Below are 26025 nucleotides of genomic sequence, written 5' to 3' on the forward strand. Positions count from 1 at the left end.
TTTTCGAGTATATATTTCATATACGCTCATTCTAACAGAGTCAAGATGTGGTAAATTAGTGAGTTTTAAACTAAAAGTTAAGTGAGTTGAGCAGCCACATGTCATATTAGGGATTATTGATTAATTTTGAAATTAAACGCAATCTGCACTGGTCAATAATACTTCACATGATTTCGGGTAAAATAATTTCCTAAAATAAGCTATTCAGATTACTGTAAACATACGATAATATAGCGTTACCACTATTATACATATTATAATTATATAAGTCCATAATTTAAGTAGTTACTAGCTAAACACATGCTAATAATTTAAATTCCACTGGGAAAAACAAACTCTCATACCCTAACGTATCCAATAACTATAAGCAAAACATTTACGTGCTTGATTATTATAGACTCATTTAGATCGACTTGAGGAGACCGCAGATATTTCTTACAGGATACGGTACTGGATAGCATTAATCATGCAATTTTGCGTGGATAGTCTATAATTTAGCGTCACCGCTCTTAAATTAAACCTAACAGCAATAAAATAACCTAAATATTTGATAATTTTAATTCAGCTGGACTTTAGGTTGTTTGGTAAATATGCAAACAATTTACCCTTGATGTCACAGTGTTTAACTCTCGCAATTTATATGCTTATTTAAAGGGCACTAGATCCAGTTCCCTAGTATTAAACTTATCCTACTGACCATGATATAAATCATTAAACTTTCAAATCGACTTTCAAATCGAAACTTGTATCGATAATAGTCCGATCATGCATCTAATATCGCAATAAAGTCTCTCGAACCTAGCAATATAACCCACGTGATACCACGTAAATAGTCGAGTCAGGTTTCTAAATATATCTATCCTACAAATTAAAAACAGAATACCTAATAATTGTTAATTAACTAGGTTTTTAAATCTAAACGTTCTGGGCATGAACAAACTCTGTTATTCCATCTAAATATTCCATATTTCGATCAGAGTTCTAATCTTTAAAACTCATCCCAAAGAGGGTCAGATTCAAGGTACTGAGCCACCGTATCCCAGATAAGATTCTTCTCGATCATTTCCTGGACGACTTCAATGTCAGGAGTGAACGCTCTATCTTTGACGTACGGCTCAACTTTCGACCGGACCAGACAATAGACCTGAAAAAGAAAATATTCTGGTGAAATTCACATCGTATATCATCAACTTGTTGTTAATGTTGTTAATGTTGTTAATGTTGTTAATGTTGTTAATGTTGTTAATGTTGTTAATGTTGTTAATGTTGTTAATGTTGTCAATGTTGTTAATGTTGTTAATGTTGTTAATGTTGTTAATGTTGTTAATGTTGTTAATGTTGTTAATGTTGTTAATGTTGTTAATGTTGTTAATGTTGTTAATGTTGTTAATGTTGTTAATGTTGCTAAGTAGTAGTTACCGCTTCTAAAGGCTCAGTAGTGCGGAGAGGACGTTTGAACTCCAAAGCCTGACAAGCGGCTATCAGCTCTATCGCTAACACATTCTCCAAGTTCTTCACAACCGTCAGGGCTTTCCTAGCGGACCATCCTCCCATCGACACGTGATCCTCTTTGCCAGCAGATGTGCTCTGTGTGTCCGCAGATGAAGGGAAACACAAGGTTTTATTTTCACTGACCAGGGCAGCCGAGGTGCAGTGAGGGATCATGAATCCCGAGTTAAGACCTGAATTTCATTTGAAAGTATGTTCATTGTTCATCAAACTTTCAAAAATATCAGCCAGATTTTCCTAAGGTATAAAAATAAACTCGAATCAGCTGGCTACTATAAATTGGAATAAGAAGCCGATATAAATAACACTACTATTGTACCTGGGGAGTCGACGAGGAAAGCAGGCAGGTTGCTACAGGTAGGGTTACACAGCCTTTCTAGCCTTCTCTCGCTCATATTCCCAATCTCGTGCACTGCTATGGTGAGAAAATCAAGAGCCTTGGCCGGGTACTCCCCATGGAAGTTTCCTGCAGAAATGATGTCAGCATGTTCAATGTCCTGTCCTTCCCCAGCACCAAATACTAAAGGATTATCTGTGGCACTGTTCATCTCGGTGGTGAAGATACCCTCCACAAAGTTTAGTGTATCCAGAGTGATTCCCACCACTTGGGGAACACATCTGATGGTGTAGGGGTCTTGAACATCGTGTTTTTCCTGCTGATATATCTCTGAGGGGTATTTAGTGTTGTTACAGAGAGCTCGGAGGGCGGCTGCTACTCGTTGTTGTCCCGCGTGTGGCCTGATGGCATGTACTCTCTCGTCGTAGGCACTTGTGTGTCCCTCCAAGATGTCAAGTACTATTGCGTTGATGACGATGGTTGTTCTGAGGCACTGCTTCGCTCGCTGTAATGCTTCAGCTCCAACCTAGCAAAATAAAAGTTTAACTGTGGCCTTATATTCGTAAAAATTGTGGGGTCGATGGCTGAAGCCAATTATTTTCTGTCTAAGAAAAAAATATCAAAACCGGTTTAGCTACTGAAACTAACCCCGCAGATAAATTGAGTCCCGTTGATCAAGCTTAAACCGTCTTTTGGTGTTAGTTGGTAAGGAACCATATCGTTTGCAGCCAGGACCTCCAAAGCATCGCCCAGCCCGGTTTTAGGACTCCACATTTTTCCTTCTCCTATCATTCCTTGAGCAAGGTGAGCTAACGGTGCGAGGTCTCCGCTTGCTCCCACCGTTCCTTGTGCTGTACAAATACAGTATATACAATTTTTATTCGATATGATGATCTCCATTCTCCTTCAAAATGTATTATAGTGACAATTGAAAGCATCAATTACTTCTAATAACACCTAATTACACCTATAATTAACCAGCAGCCCACCTGGTATTAGTGGTAAACAACTCTTGTTGAACATTTCCACCATATATTCCACAAGTCCAGGATTGCAGCCCGAGAAAGCCTTTGCGAGCACATTGATTCTAAGTGCCAGTATTCTTCTCGTAGTATCTACTGCGAGTGGTTCTCCAATACCAGCACAATGGGATCTGAAGTTATTAGAGATGATTTTCAAATAGGGAATTTGAAATAAAATATAAATGGTATGATTGACCAGTGCAGAATACGACTTTTTATACTCGATATTTCATTATAAAACAACATCTAACTCATTTAATAGACTGGCTCATGAATTTCCCAATTATTTACATGTGAAAATTAAGTCTATACATCAACCATGCTTGTACTATGTACTATGTACATATGATTGATACTAAAACATTACCGAACCCAACTATGGGAGTCGATCTAATTCATAGATTAGTGAATCGATACCATCGTGTATTAGGTACAATAACTGTCGATATTCCGCCCCTCAAGCTAACAAATTTTGGATATTCAAGCACATAGAGAGAAAACTGATGAGCCAGTAATATAACATACATCCACGAACCTGACAATGTTGTACTGCAATTCAACAAGCTTCTCGCTTTCTACAACAACTTTTGACAGAAGTCCAAAACCAGTGTTTATTCCGTACCGAACGTATCCCTTCTCGACAATATTCTCCACGATGCTGCGTGTTTCATGTAGCTTACGGACTGTTTCTTCACTCAGAGAAAGTTGTGCTTCGCCCTTACCTTAAAAAGATTGTACCGTCACCAAAACATTGACAGCTTTTCGCCCAAAATCGCCATTTTGAAATGCAAAGTGGACGGATTTCATCCCTTTTGGAAATCTTCCTCTTGAAGTACATAATGAAAATGGATGGATTTCGCACAATCGCTCTTGGACAGATCTGAGATCACAGATATCTTAATCTTATCATTATAATTTAACACACTAACCAAGTCTAATGAGGGAGTCCAAGGTAAGATCGTATCCATTAACATCGATAATTGAGGTATCATTATCAACAAAACTGGCAGGTTCTGGAAGCTCTTCATCTTCCGCGATCACACATTCAGTTTCGTTAGACTCACTGCTGCTTCTCGTTTCTTTCCTTTTTGACGCTGTTTTACGAACCACTATTTCTACCATGTCACCATCACTGGAAAAATAAATCGAACCCATAAGATTCATTGAACAAATTAGAATAATGAGGACTTCATGGTAAAACGAGCGTGACTGAGTTTTCATTCGACCAACTCTGCAAGGTAGCAAACCTTGACTTTCCGCCAAAATAACTCGTTGGATACTTACCTCAAAACATCTTTGATAATGTCAGACGACTTCATGATATAAAATTCATCACGATGGAACTTCTTGAAGTAGCATTGGTTATATTCCATGTCACACTCGATTCCAGTGTCTTCCAATCTCGTAATTGCTTCCTGGAATTAAGGGAAGAAGTTTAAGAGGGGTTGTAAAACTTAAAAGTGATACCAACAATTACAAATTCTTCCCTGGCTAACAGCTATCAGTATTCACTATTTTTGTCTGACTTTTCATACAGAAGCAAGATATTTAAAATATGCCAAGAAAGCCTCAAGGGAATTACAAGCAGCAAGCAGTCTCTTACTGGTTGATTAACAGACATTTTCGACGGAATATTACGATTTCAAAGCGAGATTTTTATGCCAACGTAGGCAACCTAGTTTTCTGCATATGGAGATTTTTGACATGAATTGTTGAGGATGCGTATGATAAAATATTTGATTTCGAGATGGTCTGTGGTCAACTCAAAGCAACAGATCATATTCAATATTCAACTGCTACACACAGATTGCTACCCATTTAAACACTATGGTATCAGTGATCAAAAATAGTAAACTAATCTTTCAACTTACCACAACCACTACTGGTAACAATACCGGTTGAACCCACGGACTATTGTTCGAACAGAATATATAACTTTAAAGTAGTAAATTCGTTTTTTCCAATGTACGAACAAAAGAATTGGCAGCAAGAATAATTCCTTCGACGGATTGAGTAATTAAAATCACGAAAATGATGGCCGTTTCATCCAATTTTGAATTTCCAAATTGCTCCTTCACAAATCTTAATATAGTCAATAAACGACTATCAGTATCATGATTGACTGAAAGGAAATGTAATATTCGTGTCATTATTATTTATCAAGATAAAAGTGTGTTGAATAAATGTACATTGTACATGCAGAATTTTGAACAGAGATACTATTGTCTGTACCTTAAAACTATTTTGTGACGGTACATACAATGCACCATTGTCCGACATCCGTGCCCTAAAAATGTCTCTTTCTGTGAGGATTCAATTCAGGGTAGTAATTTACAATAGCACTCTGCACTGTATTTTTTTCAACAGTTGGAGGACCGTTGTTTTAACTTAAAGTCGCACTTTCCAAATTCTGAGAGACTTCGTAATAGTTTATGGCCGGATATAATTATCTTCAAAGCCCCACGAAAAACCTAACCGAACCTCCACGCGGTGTGGGGTGGGTGGCTCGAACGGGAGGTGCATGGGTGTTTCTAACCTATGCAAAGGAAGGGACTAGCCATCTCTACAACAAGGAAAGGCTCTAATAGCCTCTACTAACCTTAGAACCGCAGCATAACCGCTTTTCCCACAGGCAAATAACAACTTCCGCAGGAAACTAACACACTCACAGGCCCCCACATGACGTGTAACCCCAGGATTTGGTTTTGGATCAGACACTGAAAACAACGATAGAGGAGCGGTCTACACGCTCACAGGCTACCATGTCTCGTGTAACCCCAGGATTCGACACGTTCACAGGCTACCATGTCTCGTGTAACCTTAGGATTTAAACACGCTCACAGGCTACCACGTCTCGTGTAACCCTAGGACTCTAACACTTAACAGACTCTAACACGCTCACAGGCTTCCACGCCTCGTGTACCCCAGGATTTGGTTTTGGATCGGACACTGAAAACAACGATAGAGGAGCGGTCTACACGCTCACAGGCTACCATGTCTCGTGTAACCCCAGGATTTTACACGTTCACAGGCTACCATGTCTCGTGTAACCCCAGTATTTGGTTTTGGATCGGACACTCAAAACAACGATAGAGGAGCGGTCTACACGCTCAAAGACTACCACGTCTCGTGTAACCCCAGGATTTAACACGCTCACAGGCTACCAAGTCTCGTGTAACCTTAGGATTTAACACGCTCACAGGCTACCACGTCTCGTGTAACCCTAGGACTCTAACACTTAACAGACTCTAACACGCTCACAGGCTTCCACGCCTCGTGTACCCCAGGATTTGGTTTTGGATCGGACACTGAAAACAACGATAGAGGAGCGGTCTACACGCTCACAGGCTACCATGTCTCGTGTAACCCCAGGATTTTACACGTTCACAGGCTACCAAGTCTCGTGTAACCTTAGGATTTAACACGCTCACAGGCTACCACGTCTCGTGTAACCCTAGGACTCTAACACTTAACAGACTCTAACACGCTCACAGGCTTCCACTTCTTGTGTACCCTAGGATTTGGTTTTGGATCGGACACTCAAAACAACGATAGAGGAGCGGACATCACGCTCACAGGCTACCATGTCTCGTGTAACCCCAGGATTTTACACGTCCAAAGGCTACCACGCCTCGTGTACTTAGGATTTGGTTTTGGATCGGACACTCAAAACAACGATAGAGGAGTGGTCTACACGCTCACAGGCTACCATGTCTCGTGTAACCCTAGGATTTAACACACTCACAGGCTACGACGTCTCGTGTAGCCCTAGGACTCTAACACTTAACAGACTCTAACACGCTCACAGGCTTCCACTTCTCGTGTACCCTAGGATTTGGTTTTGGATCGGACACTCAAAACAACGATAGAGGAGCGGACATCACGCTCACAGGCTACCATGTCTCGTGTAACCCTAGGATTTAACACGCTCACTGGCTCACAGGCTACGACGTCTCGTGTAGCCCTAGGACTCTAACACTTAACAGACTCTAACACGCTCACAGGCTTCCACGTCTCGTGTACCCTAGGATTTGGTTTTTGGATCGGACACTCAAAACAACGATAGAGGAGTGGTCTACAATGACGTTACAGGAACATTGCATACTCCTACGAGTTGCATGTAGCAGGCCATGACCGTCCCTGGAAGTCCCTGTCTCCTCATCGTTAACCCGTAAGGGGTTGCACCAGGGGCGGTGGTAACAGAACTTCAAGACTCTCGGAGTCTGTTGTCGATATCTATGTATAATATAATTATGGTATATAACTTGGGAGTCTCTCTCTCTAGCAGCAGGAGTTGGAGAATGGGGACGCGTTGTGAAAGCCACCGCAAGGAAGGCTTACAGTCGACGCCGACCAATCAAAAAAAAGAAGAAGAATTATCTTCAAAATGAAAATTTGTAACAGGAGTCATTACTTATACTTATAGGTACCCCTGGATGATATTTTTGTTGCTCATTACGAGACTTATTTGGATTCCACCGACCGATTTTCACTATTGGTTTAAAAAGTCACAAAGCTAACTCCATCTACGTACCTTAGCAAGATGAGATAGAGACTGGTTCTGCTTGATGACCGGTACAGCTATGTTGTGTCCATCCAACTTAACGTGAACACAGATTACATTCTTGACAGCCGCCTGCACTTTTCGTAGCGAGGAATACTTTTTTTCATTTGATCCATTAGTTGATCCAATAGTTGAATCAAACGCTTGCATTGCAGCTTCTTCGACCAATTGCTCTAAAGCTTTCAGTACCATATCGAACAATCTGGGCGATGGACAATTCTCATTAAGCTATTTGATTATCTCACTTTATCCCCCACTCGCAACATCAATTACTTAACCGAATAAACATAAACTGGAAAAACAAAACCACATCAAACAAATAATAAACATGTGGATTGGTTGTTTAAATTTATATTCAAAACGTACTAGTCGTCTGGTGATGCTGAATTTAAAAGAAATCGAAAATTAAAAGGAAATAACTACTATTAATATTTACTTAATTTAATATACTTTAACTTTAAACACTATTACAAGGAGTAACCAAAATAACACTTCGAGGACCCGACTGCAGGAAATTAGAGGACGTAAATAATGCGGACAATAAATGGTTTGAAGTAAACTGATTAAATATAAATCCTTCGTTATTAAAAGGGGGAAATTTACTCTTGTGAAACTGACGCGTGACATGTAATTTGTAAACATGAAACTGCATAAACTCTGACAGATTTGGAGTTTGCATCACAACTAACAAATTATAGAGATGGAAATGTATAACTGCAAGCTCTCACATTTATTTTGTACTGATGGAGCATAAAACCGGTTATGGTTATTAAAAACCGGTCTTTTTGTCACAAGATGAATTTACTCAATAGCCGTTTGTCATATTAAAATGATATCCAACTACTTTACTCGGATTTTTCAAAAGAATATTATAATCCTCCGGTAAGGGACTGATTACTTCGGTGAAATACTTCGGTGGATCATAATGAAAGCAAAAAGTGAACTACTCTACCACAAAACTGTACATGTCACTAGATGACCAATAGTTTTACCACATACAGTGATGTCCTACATCAGGAAAAGAAAGAAATTAAATGTGCAGATACTTGTCCGGCAGAGCGTCGGTACATTATAATTATAATATACCATTATTAATAGGACGAGTGCCATGAACTATGAAGTCAGATTTGAAGGCTGATCGGTAAATTTTAAAATATAAATATTCAGTCAATACAAGAAAACCAGTTAAACTTGAATTCATTAAATCGTGCAAAACAAGTTTTAGTTCATAAATCATACGCTTACGTAACGAATACGGCTATATATATAATAATAGGCCAATATTATTAACAAATCTGTAACTGCGGTAGGGTAACTATTATAATATTGGGGGGGGGGGGGGGGGGGGGGGGGGGGAACCATATTAAAGTATATTAAAATGTAGGATTTTTCCCGATTTTGACCCGGGGATATACTTTAATATACTTTAATATACTTTAATATACTTTAATATACTTTAATATATCCCTATCTCCTTGGAGGCCTACATCAAAAATTGTTGCCCAAAATAAGCTTGAAATGCAATTCTTAATCGATTCCAAAAAGTTCTTGAAAAAATATTGAAAACTGATGGAGTTATTTAAATTTTAATGAAGTCATTTTGGCTAGTATTCCGAACCGAGATATTATGTGCAATTTTCCCAATTTTGTTCATGGAGGTCTTTTTACTTAGTATCCACTATATTCAACAAACACTGAGTTATATCTTTCACATAGAGTTAGTCTCATTAAAAAATATTGAAATTTTATCGAATTTGGGGAAAAGCGAATTTGGGCAAAAGTGTATTTTAAAGCTCATAGCTCAGCCAATTTTTGATCAATCTGGATGGAAATTCATGTACTAGTCCTAAAACAGGCTTATCTTGCGAATCTGAGTGAAAAATATAGTTCATCATGTAAATCTTAACGAAGAATATAAATCTTCTAATTGTAGGTATATTAAAGTATATTAAAATGTAGGATTTTTTTCCGATTTTGACCCGGGGATATACTTTAATATACTTTAATATGGTTGGCCCCCCCCCCCCCCCCCCCCCCCCCCCCCCAATATTTATAATAATTATATATTACATTATTCTCGTAACGCATTTAATGATCCTTCTACCACCTTCTACCACATTCTAAATCATCTTAACCGAAGTTGGTGACTTGCACCTTGGAGAATGGATATGCAGGATAACAACAACATAGAAGATACTGTCTGCCATATTTATAGAACTCTATCCATAGGTCAGTCAGGCAGTGGTTCACGCTTTGTTGAACTCTCTTTAGGGAGATTTTTGGACTTTCTAGCTTACTTCAAGATAGGGTTGTATTGAGTTTATCCCATATCCTAGCTACTTCTGGCCACCCTACTCTGTATAGCTTCTAATAGTGAACCTATGCTACAAGTTTGCTCCCTGAAAACAACTATTATAATATATTAAGAAGCAGTGAAACTAGCGGGCTGCGATGAATGCCACCCCACGACAATATTAAGTTAGTTAACTTGTTACAGATATATATATATATATATATATATATATTATATATATCCTCCTACCTGATGGACCTACCTCTCATTGTTGATCATTGCATAAGGTTTTGAAATTGAAACCGGAAATAGAAGCTTTGTTTCTAGTAGACAATAGAGATGCGATAAAATGAATACCGAGAACTGAAGACACGTACTGGTATCCGACAAATTCGTGTGGTGAACTACTGACCTGTTAACTGAATCACGTGATTTAAGCTGCACAATGAGGTCTTAATGACCTATCAAATAATTAATTGAACTATTGAGGTGAACTATCTTAATTGGCCCAATTAAGATAGTGTAAAACACGGCTTCGTTACACTTCAGGTCTAGATGAGGTCTCCCTCAGATTTGGAGGCACTACTGTTCAGTGTTCAGACTTGAGAGTTGGAGTCAATGTTTAACTGTCAGGATGTGAGTGTGGGCATTCATTTTGGCCCATCCTGCAGTTTCAATTGATACAGGTTTTGGGAAAAAAAGTAATTTTATACACCAAATCAGTCTGGTGCTCAAGAGATATTTTGTGTTCGCAAGTATGAGGGTAGGTTAAACAAATTTGGACACTAGCCAGTGATTTAATATTGTCAAGGTTTCAATGTCTGTTTCTGAACCAATTAACAACACTGAAATAATTTTACAACCTTCCTGAGAGAAATTATATATAATGATGGGATGGATAAAAATACTCTATTTCTTCACTCACAAATATAAAAGAAAACACCCTTATCCCTAAAAGATTGTCTAGAACTGTATAGTGAAAGGCTTACAGGCATATCGACCGAAAAACGACACTATCGTAAAAGACTAAAAGCAATCTCTGAATCTCAGAGTGCCGCTATTAAAGTAACAGTTAGATGATTTGGAGAATGCAATCCCGCCGCGATGGATAAGAAATCTAAATTAGATACAGAAACCCCAGATCAAAAAGGTCCTATCAACTACGGAGGACAAACATTCGGCCCCCAGTACACGGTGACAATCCAGATCTGAAAATGTCAGAAGAATAATCATGTAACAGTGACCTACAATCATATTTAAGACCTAAAATAACAATGTACCAAGAACAATGAAAGAGATCAATGCCACAATGAACAGGAACTTATGACAAGACTCTTAGACATGACCGCGAACAGAAGCACTAGTTATGAAATCTTATACATGGAACTAGGAACTATAAACTAACATTTTATTATCCTATTCCATTCAACTCACGTGCAGGCAGTATCAATTATCAACACGAGGTCGAGTTGCACGTTTCAGGGCAATAGCACGATTTAGTAAGAGAATGAGATTGCATATTCTGCAATGTCTGTAATGACCAATAGAATTAAATGTGTGATTTTCTCGTATTTGCCATAATAGTTGAAACTCTCAATTTTTTATTGCTGTCTAATATCTTAATATGGTCCGAAGTCCGAACTCATCCAAATTGATGGAGGAACATGACGAACCTGAATAAACAATTACCATTGAATGTGAAAGAAAAACCACAGGGGTGAAGGGGGACAATAAACTCAGTAAAACTAGCGCGTTTAAACAGTGAGGTACGTGGCATCTACCAGCTACCCCATGGAATGTCGGTTCTGTTCCCCAATTTACCACGAATTTAACCTCCATATCGGCTGTGATTGGTCGGGAATGATAAATCTCATGGCTCAATTATAACAACTATTCCAAACGGGAGGGCTATATTTTTGGAATAACGCCAACTAAACAATTTACAGTAAAAACTATAAATTAAATTATAGTACTACACCGCCGAGTGAATTGATATTCTGTTCACACACTTTATAATCAAACAATTTTTGAACCCTGCCAATTACAAAACTGCCTTATAGTTATGGGCCCTAATTTGGACGGGACAAACTATGAGCAGCTCAATTCAAATTGTGGACGGCCAAAATGAGTAGAGAAGATAAAATTGCAGACGCTTGCAACTGGACACAATGATCAGCTACTAAATTTTGAACGGTCATCATTATGAACAGTAGGCTTCAGCGTCAGAAGGCTTGAGAATATAAAATGCTTTGCTCCACTTCGTGACGGGGCATACTTTAAACTAGTTAGTGGCTTCGTCGCCTGCCACTTAAGTACATTAACATGAACCTAATTCTAGCGCCAGACAACACAAAGCATGTTTACATAGCCAAACTTCCGAAATACAATCAGCACTCTGGCACTTCACTGGTCAGTGGTCAACCTTAAACAAATAAATATTTCCTACCTCCAAGTCTACTATAAGTATATAATAAACCCTACCTGAATCCAAGATCCAGTATCCAGAAAAGATGTTCGTTAGGTGGTTGCAACACAACATTTCAGATCTTCACATACGCAAAACTCATTCCACAAAATAGTTCGTTGAGTAATTTCCTTTCCTTAGTGCTTAGTCTTCTTTCTGATCGGGCATTGCCACGTAACTATACTCACCGGCGTTAGAAAAATTGAGATATTGTGTTATTATAATCACCCACGTTCCTAGGTGAATCATACATATTTCCCATCTTCAATCTGTATCCTAGACTAGGCTTACCACTTATGTGTGATACTGATATCTTTACTGTGTTGGTTGTTTATTAACAATCTGGGTTTACAAATACAAGAATTACGATTATAAGTGGAATGTGGAGCTAGTGATAGAATATATTGGCTGTTTATCAAACGCACAATAATTTAGACAGTCGCGAGACCTATGTCTGCGTCCCAGCCCCATAACATAATTAAACCCAGGACTTGGTCACGTACAAAAATGTTCAGTACTAGTTTCTGGCGGCCACCGTGCGTACAAGGTACCCTAGCTCGGCACATACTCTAGTTCGACACGTACTGAAGAATTCGACGTGAGTCGTTGGATCACAAGCAGAAAATGTTGGGGAAACATTAATTGCTGAACAAGATTACGCTATCTGGACTCTAGTTCGACACACACCGAAGTTCAACGGGATGATTTCGGGCGAACGATCTAGAGTATTTAAATCTCCGTAGATGATACTTAATTGATAAAATGAACTACAAGATTTGAATCAAAATTCATTTAAAATGTAATATAGAAACCAACAATTTGAATTATTCAAATGAGCAGATCAACACGCTTATAGATCTTGTACAAACTGTAATGATTATTGACATGATTAAAAACTTTAAAAACATTCCATGAAAATTACTTAGACAGTCGATCAACAGCGTCGGGCGGATTAAACTATAAATACTGTAAAGATCTTAATATTTTATACATAGATGTGGAAGTCCTTGGCTTTAAACCCAACGATCATAGATTAAATAATCAGGAGTAAGCTAAAGAATAAAAACTGCTCACTAAACCCTCATCATTTTCCTTAACATAGGTAACGTTTTGATTAAACGGTTCAATTTTCTATAAGGAATGGAAACGTTTCTTAGAACTTCTTTTGTATTTACAAAAAAGAAGCTTTGATGAGTCGTATCGAATTCGATTGTTTGTGTGTTCGCACAAATCGTTCAATCGTTGCCATCGAAATATTCCATTTTTGTACCAACTTTTCAATGTATTTCGTACATTTTATTTAACCCTAGCTGCAGAATAATATAAGCGTTTTGATGTAATTGTATGTAGAAAGTTCTGAAGTTGTAAACTGTGAAGTGTCTCTACTTGAGGATGCGGGAGACTATAAGAGAGCTGAGGAAGATGATGCCTCCACAGAGAGCATGCTGTCTGGAGGTGTGGTCTGGGAAGTACCTCTCTACCACCTTGTACCCTGCGTATCCCAACAAGGGTGAGAAGAGTGTGAGGTTGGAGGCGAATGTAACTTTGTACAGATCAGTCGCTGTAAATAGAGTAGTGTCAGGCTAAGAAACATCTAATTCTATTAACAGTTTCTTGCGTTACCATACAGCACACTATAAATCATTAATCAGCGAAACTTTCACAAAAACAGCTTAAATTAAATGATTGGATTGATTGGGACACGCAATCAGGGAATCACGTACAGTTTAATGGTTGGGGGGCTTGCCTCGGTGAGACTGCACCGTCCGTCTGGGTCTCCCAACCAAGTGAACTCTGCCACGTGCTCGTTATCAGGTGAAACACTTTCTCTGAAGGGCGGGTATTTGTTATCTACTGCTTATAACTGAGCTGATAACAGACTAAACCACTGCTTTTAATAGGCGTGTCTCAAAGTTAGTCGTATTTCTGGCAGTACAATTGCGGAAACAAGTCCTTACCCTTCCATTCTCTGACACCCATGGTCGTAGTGTCATATAACCTCAAGTTAAATCTAGCTGCATCCAAGCTGGCCTGTTCAGGCATTTGCTCCCATTCTGGCCACCTGAACAATTGAAGAAAAGGGTGCTCCAATATTTTGGCAACGTCCGTTCTCGAGGTGGGATCTATAGTCAGCATCTGAGCCAGGCAGTCCGCCGCTTTTTCAACTGCAGAATTTATAAATTAGGCAAGAGAGGTCGTGACTTCATTCCAACGAGTGAAATCATGCCATGGTTGCTAATAAATATAGTGGAGGAGTAGTTAATATTGACATTTCCTTCCCTGTTGAGTATTACTGATTACGTGTTCTAGAATGCGATCACAAAAGTAATATCTCGATAACTCACAGTTGCATTGAGCGCTAGGGTCTGATGGACCCAGATCCCTGACCTTCTGAAACAGATCTATCATTCCTGAGGAGGGTCGCTGTGCTTTCTGCTCGATAAAATCTCTTACCTGGGATATAAATAGTTAATTATTAACCACATTAAGTTGACTAATGCGGATCAACTATTTTCTTTGTCAGAAAATGTAGGTTTAAAAGAGTGGCTCTTAGAAACGAATGAAGCACTGAACCACTACTGTTAAAATGTAATGTGAGTCACTTCTCATGCTTTCACTCACTAGTAATAACATTAGATCTAGTCCGCTGATTGATGATCTCATCGTAATTTTATTATGCTCAGAGAAGGTGTGCGCAGGGCACGCTTGGGCTTGTCACATAAATGTGGACTTTCAGATAAAATACTCGTGATCTCACGGTCCAGTCACACCATATAGCTGACCTAATGTCGGCAATTTACTGACGCTGTAATTTGAGACTCTTTGGAAACGAACTGTCACACGAGTCAAAACAAAGTCTCGGAGCATTTGTATGGATTCGAGAAGCCAAGATACAAACAAAGTGCGCGCGCTACTTGCGCGTTCAGAAGTAAGGACTGTACAGAGTTTTTACCATAATTATGTTTCCACGCCTTACAGAAAATATGTAAAATTGCCACTCGTGACACAAAAATTACAATAGGTCCGTACCCTTCTAGAACATCGTTGTAGCATCGCAGGGGGTGGCGTTCCCAACTTCTTCGTTATCTTGTGCCACTGGTCAATCTCGTCGTCGCCCATGAACAGGACTTCTTTGAACAACATTTCCCCGAGTATACATCCCAGGGACCAAATATCCACTTTTTCGTCATATTGTAATCCTAGAATAACCTCTGGTGCTCGGTAATACCGTGTTACTATGTAGTAAGTTAGTCGGGGGGTTGAGGTAACAGAATCTGCACGGGCCAGTCCAAAATCTAGAATCTGAAATTGACAAAGTTCATTTCGTCAGTTCTCCAGTATCCACGTGTCAAATAGCTTCTGGCTAATGGCCAAAACATTCTTGTTTGATTCAGGAGAATCTAAATTAAATTCAAACCTTGACGGTGAGATCTTTATTAACACCGACATTCGCTGGTTTCAGGTCCTGAAGAAAAGCAACTAATACGAGAGAAAATTTAGAATTTTACGGGAATCTGGCTACCTAGATCATCACAAGTCCATCTGTTACTTCATGTACTGGTTACGTCATGTACGGTTGATGACGTCATGTACTGTTGATGAAAGAAACGACCCAGTTCTTTTGGACAATGAGCTACAAGAATTGTACAGGAGATAAGTGAGCGATATAGATACAAATTAAATAGACAAATGCTGAAATCTTGAAGGCCTTTTACAAAAATATAAGAAATTATACTAAATTTATGGTGTAAGTTGGTGAAATTCTATTTAAAAGTTTTCAAACAGATAGATAGGAACGGGATACTGTCAGAGTTATTAGAAGTAATAAATATTGATTGTAGCGAGGTTGCCCTACACAAAACTAGAATATTACCCTCCTGATCAGTAGATAAGTAGATCAAGTTATTGATAACCTTATCTTGTTATTAGTTGTCAGAGCCTATCCCATGACAGTTCAACTTTTATCAATAAATTAATCAATCTCTTGTTTCCCTTCATTTTCAAATTTCATCATCTTTACACTTTTAAACAAAAGCATCACGTATTTGCCAAGATGTAACCAAATATTTTAATTACATTTAGTTGTATCATTAACAAGTTAAAGTGTCGCTTACCCTGTGCATTATTCCAAGAGACTGAAGGAATTTGAGTCCACACGCAAGTTGATATGTTAGTGAGGATATCTGTTCGCACGTTAATTCGTACTGTGTTATAACCTGTAATTACAGTGTACCTTAGTTACAAACATCATACCAGGGTTGGTTACTAACATTGTCAACATGATACATCACTGCATTCTCTGCATTCCTTCCAAATTGCGATCATCACAGACAGTAGTTTTGCGTGATCTCAGATTTGTCTCAATATCTCAAGTGTAAATTTAGTAGTAAACTTGAGATGGGGTGACATGAGCCTCAATAGTATATTACATAAACGTATATTATGATTATCATATATTCAACAATATATCAATAAATATTATGATCGATCGTTCACACTAAATATATATGTACAATTATGTTTGTACTCAATGTAAAATAGCTGGTGATATCAGTAAATACCACCCTATATCTGGGGACTGGGCTTAATGAGAAGCGTTAATCAGCAACTGTTGCTCTATATCAAGAAATAAGATGAAACTTAACATGATATTCAGGTTATTAGTTTAAAACTAATTAACACTAAATTATCCGTAATTTGAAATCAGTAAAATTAACTTGGTATGGACTTCACCGAGTAAGATAATGTATAAAACAGAAGAATGTTCGAAAGTAAAGGACTAAAGAATGCACTGTACTCACGTCACGTAAGGAATGTTCCATGTACTCCATTACAATGTATATGTTGGTCATAGTCTCCTGATTTCCGTCTGGTATAAACACGTCGAAAATGCGAATAATCTGAAAATTTAGAGGTAATAATAGTTCGTTTATCATCAGTTTTCATTGTTCATCGCTATTAGTATTTAGTAAGCTATTAGTACAGAAAACGATACCGATTATCACTATTCCGAACAAATGAGATCAATTTGACAAAGTAAAGAGCGGTAATATGTCTCGTCTCACATTAGGATGATGACAGTGTTTCATGAGAGAGAGTTCTCTGTAAACCCTGTGAGCTGAACTGTTGGACTCAAACGGGGATAGCAGCTTCTTTATAGCCACTTTCTGTCGCGTTATATTGTCATCTGCTGAACTGTAGATATAACAACTAGTTAGTACCGACACCAGGCAAATGTTACTAATCTGTCTGTATCGTATTTTTACAAGAACAATGGAAGATGTGTAGTGTGTACCCTCGTGTTCGTTATCTTTAATGTTAGGTTGAATTTAACTTCTCCCTGTTGTTGGGTCCACCTAATGTTTCAATACTGATCAATAACACGTGTTTATGCCAAAAATAAATCCTATGAATAATTCATAATTCATCTCATGACAGCAGTTCGCGAAGTTAAAAAGATAAGAATTATATATATAATAATATATATTATACTCACCAAACAGTGCCATGAGCCCCACTTCCCACAGGGCGTAGGTTTGTGTATCTCTCCGGCACAGTAAACACACAGTCGTTACCCAAAGTGTGATCTCGGAACTTCATCTCCTTATTGGTAGTGTGAGTCAATGTTTAATAACGCACAAGATAATTATTATATTGGTCAATATATACTGTAATATATACTGTAATATATACTGTAATAATTCATACGATGGGTCAGCATGGTATATTCTCATTCATTATGCTGTAATATATACTGTAATATATATTTTAATATATACTGTAATATATATTTTACAGATGGGGGCAATATTTTGAACGATTCTATTTTATATTAATTTATTGCTGTACTCTGTAAAATTTTAAAAGTATTTAATAAAAAATACTGTAAATAATATATCATTATAATAATATGTGAGTCACGCACATTTAAACAGGAATACTGGGCTTATTATTGTTAACTTCACAAAGAGAGGAAAATAAATTATAGTATTGGGAAAACAATTTCCATTTAACATGCATGCATCGTGGTCATTATTATAGTTTATGATGAAGGTTAAATGCATAACAGTAACAACTGAGAGTGTAATAAAGTATATAATCCGTTATAGATGTGGACGATAACGTATGTCTCCTAAAATATCAATAAACAGGGTGATCCAAAAGTCCACCATGATAATATTTTTGGATCATTCCAAAACAAAACAAAATAAATCATTTCTGTAAATAGTTTCTTGAACTATCAAATGTCGATGCCAGATTCTGGCGAGCGTGCTAAATCACTCTACAGTCGAACTTCGAGATTGTTCTAAAAGGGCCCCCGACAGTTGAAACCAACTTCAATCGATGTATTTTCGGACGCTGATTCCGAATCACCCTTATGACATAGGGTTAAAATGCTCCCCTGACGAGATACTGGCGAAAAACTGCCTCGATCACGTGATATGACCGTATAAGGAAGTTAGTTTAATTTCTCATTAAGGTTAGGGTTTCAGCATATGCTTCTGTTAAGGATTGGGTTAGGGTTAGGGTTGGGATCAGATTAAAGGGTTAGGGTTTCGAATAGTCGTTCAGGACCAGCTAGAACGGGTTGAAAAAGTCACGTGACAGTCGAGTGTAGAGTGATTAATCATCATCCAGATTCTGGCTTATATGGAGGTTGTAATTACAACCATCACAAACACAATTGGTTCTGATCGACACAAAAATAATTGCATTTGAGTTGTATTAAGTGCGCATGCACTGACTACAGTATTATATAAGTAAAAATCAATGTTGTAAAGTAACTGGAACACAAACATGCAATTAAAAGATTAATTGGGCGAAATGCCTTTGTCTTATTATGACATGTTCAGCTTTAATTGCAGCCCAAACTTGAAATATTCATAACTTTGGTTATAAATAATTACAATCCGTTTGAAAGCATTGTGTTAGTATTTATAAGCTCTTTGAATTATCAACAAATAACTTGGAATGTTACAATGACTGCTTACATTTTTTTAAATCAATAAACTTTCAAATTGTTACTCAAATACATCATTTTATTTCAGAGAAAATTCACAGAATGACCTGTGCATGTCTTGACAAGTGACCCAGTGTAAACAAAATTAAGGACACCAAAACACCGGTTGACCAGTAAACTGGTCATAGCAATTACATCTGCCCCATGTGCACCTATAAGTGAAGTGATGCTGCAAGTTGCAACCATTAAAATGTAATAAAGATGATTGTATTTTGAACAGATGATGAATATGCAACTTTATGTTCATTTATTCCCTTTATTTAGTCACTCAAATGTTTCTTGTGTTTTCCCTATGACAAATCAAATGCCTGCCTGTATAATATGTGTGTAGTCACTGTAGCTTACATTGCACAACCACTCATTGTGACTTGCGCTAAGACGTGGTATCCTGTTCCTTTGTGTGCTTGCTATTTTTTTAATCTAGACACTTATTTTACTTCGGTGTATTCCAACAGCCACAATGTTACACAAGTGCAACCAGCCAATTACAGGAAGCCGAAGGATCTTTTTGGCCAGTGACGGTTAAGGTAGTGTGTACCATACTTTCTTCGTCCGAGACTTTGCTGCAATGTGCAGCTCCTCATTTAACCCTCACACCCGATTTCTCGAGTATTCGGCTGAGTAGACCGGGGGCTGCATAGACCACTCATGATCCTTAGCTGAACGTCGACGACGCTCACCCCACGACCAGGCAGTCAGTGGGTTTCGAACTCGCAACCTAACGATTGTAAGACAGGCGTTCTAACCAACTGCGCTACCTGGCCTACATATTGTGAATGGAATTGTACATCTTACAACCCCTATTTTGCAGAAATATAAATAACATGAAGGAACCATCTGTTTAGAACTTTCATAGGTTGTATGTGAAACAAGTCATAAATGCCAGGACCAGTATTTTTTTCTCAGAATTTCATTGTAATCAACTAGATAGACTAAGATGATCTCAGAGGCGGCTATTGAGGGCATCAAGGCGTCCGTGGACGCCCTAAAATTATTATCTGGTGGCCCTTGCTTGAAAATAGAAATAGTCATTAGTAATGGTATTTGGAAATATCTAATCTCGATATAAAGCTCTATATTCTACTCAAACGTTTGAATATAAGCGCATGCATGATCATTGTGAAATCGTGTTGTTGGGTGTCCAATCCTCTTTTGGACAACTCAGCCACGTAGTTTTAACACACAGTCAATTGCAAACGGGTACAAAGCACATCATTGCATCAACGTACTGTTAATCTATATGATCAGGTTAATAATAATAATTCTGTACTGTTACATAATTTAAAAATTATGGCCCCTTATTGTGGGCAGAGTATGTGTCTTTATTTAAGTGTCCTGATTTAAAATCATCTGAGTGACTGCATTGAAATAATTTAAGGAGAGTACCATAAAAACGTTAAAACAAAAGGAGTAACAACTAGAACATACTTATATTAATATCAACATTAGAACAAAATACAGTCACCTAATTCCCTTCTCCTACGGTTGAGTATAGAGGAACCATCTTTGGCGTGTATTAGGGACTTAGACCATTACAAATACCCTGCTGTAAGTTTGCAAGGTATGTGGACTAAGTGGGTCGAGAGTACTCGACTTGGAGGTGGGTTGATCAGGTTGTCCAGGACACCTTGCAATTTGAACTATCGACTGCTAGTGCTATCATACTCAATGAGACAAGAAATTTTTTTTCAATGAAACAAGAAATTTAATTTCAGCACATTTTACAGAATAAAAAGATGTGAAACAATTCATAAAATATGATGCCCATTTGGTGTATGACTTTTTGTCCTTGACTGCTAGTTTCGTTTTGGAAGGACAGGTAACTAACGGGGCAAGGAATGCGCGTGCCTGGAAGCTTTTGCACACACCAAAACGCTAGTTCAGTTAGGTTTTTAGAGACAAGGCTCATATTAGGACTAGAAGAAATTTGTTAGTAGACATTAGGGGTTCTGTTTATAGTTGTTACTATAGGTTGCAGTCTTCTTATGACAAAAAGTCTACACTAAAACATGCTTTAGTTTATATTGTGTAGTTCAAGGATATAAAATGCAGCTTTAAGGTGGATATTAGAGAGCTGGCGAAAGATTATGGCCTTTGTATCAATGGTTATAATAAGCTATAAATATCTTAAACTATACAGTGCTAATTAAAAATGTCTTTATACTTCATTCTCAGATTAAATTTTAAAAATTTAAAAATATACATTTATTTTATTAAAACTTTCTCACACATACTTTACTCACAGCCCACAGGACAAGACTTGGAAAACAGTAGCCTAGGGGAATTTAATTGAGATGTGTGTGACCAGCCAGTTATAATGTTTGGAAAATAACATTTGTGCAGTCTGTTTAGTTACTGTTTAGTTACTGTTTAGTTACTGTTTAGATAGTTACTGTTAAGATACGCTCCTACTAATATAAATCGCTCGCCCAAATTTTAAGAAAATTCTTGTGAAAAGGCCCTAAAGGTATGAATGTAATCTTGTTCGGTGTATTTTGGACGCTGATTCCGAATCACCCACCATGACGTAGGGTAAAAATGCTTCCCTGGAAAGTTATGGGCAAAAAACTGTTTTGGTCACGGGACACGCTAGTAAAACACGACATTGATTGTTTAGGGCTCGGGTTAGGGTTGTGGTTGAGGTTATGAATTGATTGACAATGTCAATCCGTCGAGATCGTTGCTCTGCGAAGCAAAGCAACGATCGACGACGAAGCAAGAATGCTAGTTCGTGCGGCGCGTCGAAGCGGCGAAGTCCTCCAAGGTTATGGATAGCTTTGGGTTTATGGTTAGGGTTGGGATTAGGGTTTATGCAAAACCATAAAAATCAAAGTCTCATGATAATCTTTGGGCGAGCGAATTATTAAAACTAAAAGCCGTTTAGATACTTGATTCAAGATGTCAATCCTTCGCAGCTCGGTGAGGCACAGTGGTGCATCTCGCCGATCTACCGAAGATTGTGGTTGCGAGAAGCATTATTTGATGCGCGCGCGACCCAGTAGTGCATCGCGCTACAATTTAGATACCTGTTACAACAAGTGTTTATATATTTATATTAATATAAAACTAATACATAATAAATCAATAAACGGTTAATCGATATTATTTAACGATTCCCCACCGTTATTCGTACAGGAGATATGTCCGGTATACGGTTGCACATCTGTTGATAGTGATGGTGCACATTTTCCTGATACCAACTGTAAGTTTTTAATTGACGATGTCAATTCATGGCAGCTCGGCGCGGCACAGTAGCGCATCTCGCTGATCTAGCCAGTCGCTGTGAGAAGCCTTATTAAGTGCGCGGCGCGGCACAGTAACGCATCGCGCTACAAGTAAGTTTTAACTTATAAATCACCAAACGGCGAGTTTTCATGCGAAGTTTTATAGTAAAACACTAATTCGATTCTTTGGGTTTCGGTTTAGGATTGTGGTAAGCTTTGGAGGTATGGAAAGGTTTTGGGTTAAAGTTTTGTTTGACGGATGTTACTCTTTTAAATTTCTTCGAAGTAGCGGCGCGCGTCTTTTTTCTCAAAATTTGTTATCGCCCGAGGCAAGTGCTACGAAGTAGCGCGCGCCGGGCTATATGGTCCATCAACAATGGACAAAGTTTCGGTAAACCGTTTCCTTCGGCTTCAGTATGCAGTTGACCATTGTTAATGATCTGGCCCGGCGCGCGCTACTTCGTAGCTCTTGCCGAGAAGAAAGCGGCGCGCGCTACTTCGAAGAAATTTAGACGAGTAACATCCGTCAAGTATGCAGGCTAGCTTTTCTTTATGCAGGGCGGCCCTCTTTTCGAGCTTCTTGCATAGGTGATAGGGAGGTAAATTTTACGGATGTTACTCGTCTAAATTTTTTCGAAGTAGCGCGCGCCGCTTTCTTCTCGACGGCAAGTGCTACGAAGTAGCTCGCGCGCCGGGCCAGACTATTAACAATAGTCAAGAGGAAAATGAGAACAAGCAATAAATTAGCAAGTTAACCCAAAATCAAATAATGTGTAATATCACGCGCTGGCAAGTGAATCAGTAAAAGCTTATTAACGATTTGGTGCTATAGAAACTCCAACGCTAACCATAAATATAACCTGTAACCAAAGTTTACGATGCTAACCGTACCCCTTGACACTTGATTCACGATGTCATTCCTTCCTAGCTCGGCGAGGCCCAGTGGTGCATCTCGCCGATCTACGGATCTGTGGTTGCGAGAATATCGCGCTACAACCTTACTGGGCGGCGCTCAGCCTGTCATTCCGCCGAATCTTTATAACATAATAGCCTGGGGTCCTCAGGTAAGCTACAACCGTACCCCAAACCTTTTGAAAAGACTTTTTTCTTTTTTTAGATATTGAATATCCAACTTACCAAAACTAATTTATCCACACCAAGTATAACAACTAAATTTGCCTAAGATCCAACGTGCAACGTTCGACGCGACATTGGTACAAGCTACCAAGAAAGAAAATAATAAGGATATGGATGGAAAGAGAGCATTTGCTTACAACAGCAAATTATCTCACTTTCACATTGACAAGGTTAGTAAATTGTAAAATCAAAGATTATCCTGTTAATTTTTAAAGTTTGTACTTTTAAAAACACACAATTCTTTTTGTTTTGTTTATTTTTAAGGGGTCCTTCACATATTATGTAATCACTTTTTGGACAATTTTACCCCCCCCCCCCCCTCCATAGTCAGTTTTACATGTAATACTAATATGGGGTCGTTCACATATTACGTAATCAGTCGTGGGGGCCGGGGGTTTCCAAATGATTATGCTAGTGTAATTTCGACACAATAGCTAGCTATTTGTAAAACTGATTACAAAGGGGGGGGGGGGGGGGGGGGGGGGGGGAAATATTGTCAAAAATTTTGCTCTAACCAGAACAAAAGGAAATGACATTAATTTGAATAACCGTCCGCAAATGCAAAATGATACCGAGAATATGAAATGAAAAACCGTACAAGGCTTACGAATTGTCAATTGTAATAAGTTCCGATTAACTGCATCAATCACATGCTGTAAAAATCTCTTTGGGTTGCTTTCGGGTCGATACTTAGTATTGCGGGACAAGGGCAGTAATTAGTGTCCGATTAGCTGGTGTTTATTGAATCGTTATTGCCGAATACAGCTGCCTTCGAGTAGTTCTTCTTAATCTATTACAATTGTAAATAAATAGGAAAAGCGAGCGACCAATTTAATTTTGGGTATAATTTTGCATTTGCGGACGGTCATTCAAATTAATATCATTTCCTTTTGCTTAGGAAAGAGAGATACTGACAGCAGTCCACTCTATCCAACTATGGGTTTTGGTCAAATATCATCTCTTTTTTTGTAATGTCAGGTTACTTTACAAAGTCGAAATATAAACTGATAACTTCATTAATAAGGAGGTAATTTCAATGATTTCGAAATTTTACCTATGAAAACATTTCCTTGTGTTTAGGTAAGCATATCTGTCGATCACTGACTGAGTATGTCACTTTATACTCATTCAAGTTGGCATTAAATTCATATATAATGCCATTTAACTGTCGTGGGGAATCAAAATTTGTCCGTAATCACGAATGAGCAAAATTATCAACCTTTCGCACGTGCAAACTTTGAGCGGACGTTGCGTGCGCATACAATATTGAATCACCGTAAATTTGTGCATGTTAGTGTTTTATATATTGTTTGATAAGCATGCAAAGTTTCAAACGATTACAGAAAAGAACTTGGATCACAACGGGACTCCAAAGTTGACAGAGAATGGTGAAAATAGCAATTTTCAATGATTGTGGCAATTTTATATCAATTCGGGCGTGTCCCCACGTGTGCAACTTTTCGAGTTTCAACTTTTAAACCAGCCTAATGCACAATATAGACCTGTAGGAAGCAGAACTGAGCTTCACAACCCAAAGGATGGCCCAACACCAGAGAATACTAAATCACAACTTTTGTATTTTCTCTTAAAATTATTTCTGAAAACTATGAACCTTAGATGAAGACGCCAGCCCCTCCGCAGTACTTCAGCAAATCCACTGAGCCTTCTCTCTACAGTTACCAGCTTCCTTCGTTTATGCGACAACTCTCTAACACGATCACACAATTTATGCGTTTGATCGAGAAATATTTGAGGCAGAAAAACACAATAGATATTGTTTCATGTAACATAAAATATTTTGGGGCATTTTTTAAGACAATTGCTTGACGGCCTGTAATACAATAGAGACTATCAGAGTTTGAAAATGTTATAGGTTCATAGTTCAGTATCGTCAATTGTCTCATTTTTCATCGCTTTTAGGACACCGCGCATACGTTTTTGTCTAAAAATTTTTATCGTAATGAGCGTTAATAAATTGACCATACTGAACTGTTCTTAATGAAAATATTAGTTCGTTATTTTACAGAACATCAGGCAGCGATAGTAGTAAAATCAATTGATAACTTTTATTAGTCAAAGAACACTTTGAATTTCCTAAAATTAGTTTACCACAGTGTTTCGAGGTTCAATAATCAATATTTAAATACATTACATTTTTAGCAGTTGAAATCGCAAGCATTTTTAGAATTTTTGTTATCATTTAACGAATTTTATTTCCAAATTAGCGTTTTACAGAAAACATTAATGAGATTAGCAACTGCAAAGGTAGAATATTACTAATTATTAATCGTTCTAAATAAATAAATACTAAGATCTCCTCCAGGTAATAATAAGAAGTCAATATAAGAAACTCTTCAACATGTTGCAATTGTCCAGCTCGTTATCAATTAAGTGGACTTTATGGTACACAAACTATTTCTAGTAGTGTAGGAGCCCCCCCCCCCCCCCCCCCCC

At 38.1% G+C, this 26025-nt stretch overlaps 2 protein-coding genes across 3 annotated transcripts; both read right to left on the bottom strand.

Annotated features, from left to right (window-relative positions):
• Positions 1-144: 144 nt before the first annotated feature.
• On the bottom strand, positions 145-12288 carry LOC134825811 (probable histidine ammonia-lyase). Of its 2 annotated transcripts, XM_063838014.1 has the most exons (10): positions 12207-12288; positions 7403-7634; positions 4153-4283; positions 3798-4000; positions 3404-3590; positions 2836-2999; positions 2495-2697; positions 1829-2372; positions 1420-1682; positions 145-1144 (listed from the first exon to the last, which is right to left on the bottom strand). In XM_063838014.1, the coding sequence occupies exons 2-10, from the start codon at positions 7622-7624 to the stop codon at positions 989-991; spliced, it is 2073 nt and encodes a 690-aa protein (XP_063694084.1). In that variant the 5' UTR covers positions 7625-7634; positions 12207-12288; the 3' UTR covers positions 145-988. The 2 variants fall into 2 exon arrangements, with proteins under 2 accessions (XP_063694084.1, XP_063694089.1); XM_063838019.1 differs by lacking the exons at positions 7403-7634; positions 12207-12288 and adding an exon at positions 4740-4829.
• LOC134825837 (stress-activated protein kinase JNK-like) lies at positions 12207-17790 on the bottom strand. Its single transcript, XM_063838034.1, has 10 exons — positions 17687-17790; positions 17256-17385; positions 16992-17090; positions 16305-16406; positions 15608-15655; positions 15220-15492; positions 14535-14643; positions 14148-14354; positions 13914-14018; positions 12207-13750 (listed from the first exon to the last, which is right to left on the bottom strand). Exons 1-10 carry the CDS (start codon positions 17788-17790, stop codon positions 13572-13574), a joined length of 1356 nt encoding a protein of 451 aa, XP_063694104.1. The 3' UTR covers positions 12207-13571.
• Positions 17791-26025: the final 8235 nt, after the last annotated feature.

The sequence above is a fragment of the Bolinopsis microptera genome, chromosome 1 (assembly GCF_026151205.1).
Source record: "Bolinopsis microptera isolate Bmic1 chromosome 1, MBARI_Bmic_1.0, whole genome shotgun sequence".
In the NCBI taxonomy this organism is placed as follows: domain Eukaryota; kingdom Metazoa; phylum Ctenophora; class Tentaculata; order Lobata; family Bolinopsidae; genus Bolinopsis; species Bolinopsis microptera.

Excerpts from the sequence above, each read along its gene's own strand:
- LOC134825811 (XM_063838014.1), bottom strand. The coding sequence starts at position 7,624 with ATGGTACTGAAAGCTTTAGAGCAATTGGTCGAAGAAGCTGCAATGCAA. Across the intron at positions 3,591-3,797 it reads GGACTCCCTCATTAGACTTG|GTAAGGGCGAAGCACAACTT; the intron begins GTTAGTGTGTTA and ends AATCTTTTTAAG. Across the intron at positions 1,683-1,828 it reads TTTCCTCGTCGACTCCCCAG|GTCTTAACTCGGGATTCATG; the intron begins GTACAATAGTAG and ends AATGAAATTCAG.
- LOC134825837 (XM_063838034.1), bottom strand. The coding sequence starts at position 17,790 with ATGAAGTTCCGAGATCACACTTTGGGTAACGACTGTGTGTTTACTGTG. Across the intron at positions 17,386-17,686 it reads GGGGCTCATGGCACTGTTTG|TTCAGCAGATGACAATATAA; the intron begins GTGAGTATAATA and ends TTATATCTACAG. Across the intron at positions 13,751-13,913 it reads AGCCCCCCAACCATTAAACT|CGACTGATCTGTACAAAGTT; the intron begins GTACGTGATTCC and ends CTCTATTTACAG.